The sequence below is a fragment of the Engraulis encrasicolus genome, unplaced genomic scaffold, assembly GCF_034702125.1.
Source record: "Engraulis encrasicolus isolate BLACKSEA-1 unplaced genomic scaffold, IST_EnEncr_1.0 scaffold_33_np1212, whole genome shotgun sequence".
NCBI classification, from domain to species: domain Eukaryota; kingdom Metazoa; phylum Chordata; class Actinopteri; order Clupeiformes; family Engraulidae; genus Engraulis; species Engraulis encrasicolus.
This window is the reverse complement of record NW_026945632.1, coordinates 374,633-377,651: the sequence shown is the minus strand read 5'-3', so window position 1 is coordinate 377,651 and position 3,019 is coordinate 374,633. Positions and strand designations below refer to the sequence as shown.

At 44.9% G+C, this 3,019-nt stretch overlaps 1 protein-coding gene across 1 annotated transcript; it reads right to left on the bottom strand.

Moving 5' to 3' along the window:
• Positions 1-257: 257 nt before the first annotated feature.
• On the bottom strand, positions 258-2,441 carry LOC134443511 (uncharacterized). The gene has a single exon (XM_063193270.1). The coding sequence runs from the start codon at positions 2,439-2,441 to the stop codon at positions 258-260; it is 2,184 nt and encodes a 727-aa protein (XP_063049340.1).
• Positions 2,442-3,019: the final 578 nt, after the last annotated feature.

Genomic DNA, 3,019 nt, shown 5'->3' with positions numbered 1-3,019 from the left:
AAGAAGTGGAAGCTAAAACGTGCCAGCGTCCACTCGTCCTCATTCCGGAAACGATTGCAACTCTGTGTGTGTGTGTGTGTGTGTGTGTGTGTGTGTGTGTGTGTGTGTGTGTGTGTGTATGTGTGTGTGTGTGTGTGTGTTTTGTGTGTGTGTGTGTGTGTGTGTGTGTGTGTGTGTGTGTGTGTGTGTGTGTGTCGGAACAAAAGAGCACAGCACACACACTACATTGTATTCCTTTCTGCTTTCTTCTTGCTGTCTCAGTTGAACATCTTGAGAAACCCAAAAGCAGCCCCCTTTACGATTCCCCTCAACTTCTGGAGTTTTGATTGTTCTTCTCCAGTGAGAGCAATTTTCTCTGCCACCATCTGCAGTAGAACAGCTCCATCCCTCACTTCCTGTAACTCTATGATACGCTGCTTATATCCAGGCCTGGCCTCCTGTTCCTCTGACTGTATCATAAGGTCAATGTAGTCTGGAATAGCTAAAGGATCTGATCGAAGAGCGATGGCTTTCAGACGTTTCAGGCATTTAGCTAGAGTGTCCATCCTATCTACAACCTTTCCCTGTACCTGGTGGTATTCTTCTTCCAACTTCGCCACAAGTTCCTCTGCACTCATCTTCTCTCCCAATGCTTTCTCATATTTACTTTTCAGCTCATTGTATGTCCTCTTCTCTGTCACACATTCTATCTCCCATCTGTAGGTCATATTGAAATGAACACTCCACACACATCTCCCTGGACACACTCTGCAGTATCCATTTGTAATTGCAGCACAACCAGATTTATCCGCATCATTTGGTATACCACAGGGGTAGTGGCAGGTGTGGTTGCATGCAAGGCAGTTGGTGATGAAACTTCCTGGTGGAATATTAATCCTCTCAGATTTCTCAACCTCTACTTCATACTCAAAGTCCTTGTTCTCCTCGATTTGGGTCTTGTGTTTGTCCAGTATGGCTTGTGTGGTTCGTATTTCCTCCATGGTTGACAAACCCCGACGGATGAGTGGCTGTACTCCCTCAACAGTTGCCTCCAGCTGTTTTCGCTCTTGGAGAACTTGCTTTGTTAGCATCAGACTCTGGGTTTCCATCTGAGCTAACTGAGTGAAGAATTTGTTCATGCTGGCCTTTCCCATTTTCCAGAACATGTGATCAAAGTCATCAGTACCACTGCCGGCTTTGTTGTTGGCAAAAAGAACAGAGTTGTTAAACTTGAAATGGACAGGGAGTCCATCTTTTTGTAAGGAACATGGGATTCTGGCCTCTTTGATGGCTTCCAGTACTGGAGGACTTTTGCCATCAGCAAAGGTGACCAGAGTGATGATGTTGTTGGCGATGTTCTTTCCAAACACAGAGAGGATTGCCTCAAAGATGTACCGCTGTGTGTGCGTCAGACGAGCTAAAGCAGACTGCACTACAAAACACACTGCATCAATTGAATCGATACTATGGTTATCTGTGAAAAACTGTCTAATTGTTTCTGAAATCTCCTTGTCTTGTTTGATTCCTTTGGTGTCCCCAAATCCTGGGGTGTCAATAATTGTGAGCGAGTACGGAACTTGGAATTCATCTGTGTGGTGAATCTGATAGGCTGTCACCTCTGAGGTCTGACTATGTGCTTGTGATTTATTGAAGTCTTCGTCTATCAGTTTGAATCTCCAGTTGTCCTCCCAGTCAACTCCCAGTACATAGTTGATCATGCCATTGATGAGGGTTGTTTTGCCAGATCCAGTGGCACCAACAAGCATGATGGTTTTGTTTGATGAGTTTCTGGATGACCCCTCTCCAAAAATCATTTTGTTGATCTGACTTTCTGCTCGTTTCATATTTAGTAGATAGACAGGTGGGGTACCTGAGAGTGGGGTGAAGCTGTTTGTGTCGGATGGACCTTTCTCTGTTTTATTCATTATCTCTTCCCCAGGGAGGCTCACTCCTTTTCCCGTGTCTGAGCAGATCCTGATGGAGTAGGCGGTATTCATCTGCAGGTTCTTCAGAGTAAACATGTTCATTTCTGTTTTGGTTTCTTTTCTTTGCCAGTCATTGTGATCCTCCTTATACTCAATTATGTACTGCTTCAGATCTTCACATTGTTCTGGGGTTGACCAGGTCAAGGTGATGGAGTTTGCCTTCACTTGTGTTACTTTCACATTGGTTGGGGGACTAATGACGGCTTTGGCAGTTACCGCAGAAACAGCATCACTGCTGGCATACCCGAGTTTATCCACAGCTGTGACTCTGATTTCATATTCAGTGTCTAGCTTTAGTCCTGACAGAATCCCTGTCTCCTCTGTCTTCTTCACAGTGTCAGAGGTCCATTCACTCTCCTGTCTCATTTTGTATTCAATGATTAGAAACTGATATTGTTGCTCAACCGGATTGACCCAGGTCAAGGTTATGGAGTCCGCCTTCACGTCTGTCACTTCCACGTTGGTTGGTGGGTCCATGATAGCTTTGAGCTTCTGTACAAAGACCGTCTGTAAAAATAAAAGTGGGATACAGAAAGGGAAGAACATAGGCCTAATGTTAACTGAAAAGGAAACTGAAAAGGAAAAGTCTCAAAACGTCTTATCATTCTTTTTTTTTCAATACTAGTAGTCAGCTTACAACACAGACTAACTGTTTAGATGAGTGTTTCTCAAAGGGGGAGGCACAGCCCCCAGGGGGGCTTGGGGACCCCCTGGGGGGGGGGGGGGGGCATTGAGAAGTGTACAGCTAAGTGAAGGCGGGGCTTAGTTCCCATTGGGGTGGAAATAGTCTATTTTATTTTTCAATACTAAGTTGGGAGGGTCATGCTGATGTCAAGGGGGTGTTGAGAGACTTATGAGCAAGTCAAGGGGGTGTTTGTTCAAAACGTTTAGATTATACAGACTATATTTTTGATGTTTTGAATGCTATGTAATCAACCCAAAAGGACTCATGTTACTCCTCAATTTATTGAGTTGCACTGGTTACCGATCGCCGCCCGGATCAAGCACAAGGCATTGACCCTTGCCTACAAAACCATCACAGGAACGGCCCCAGC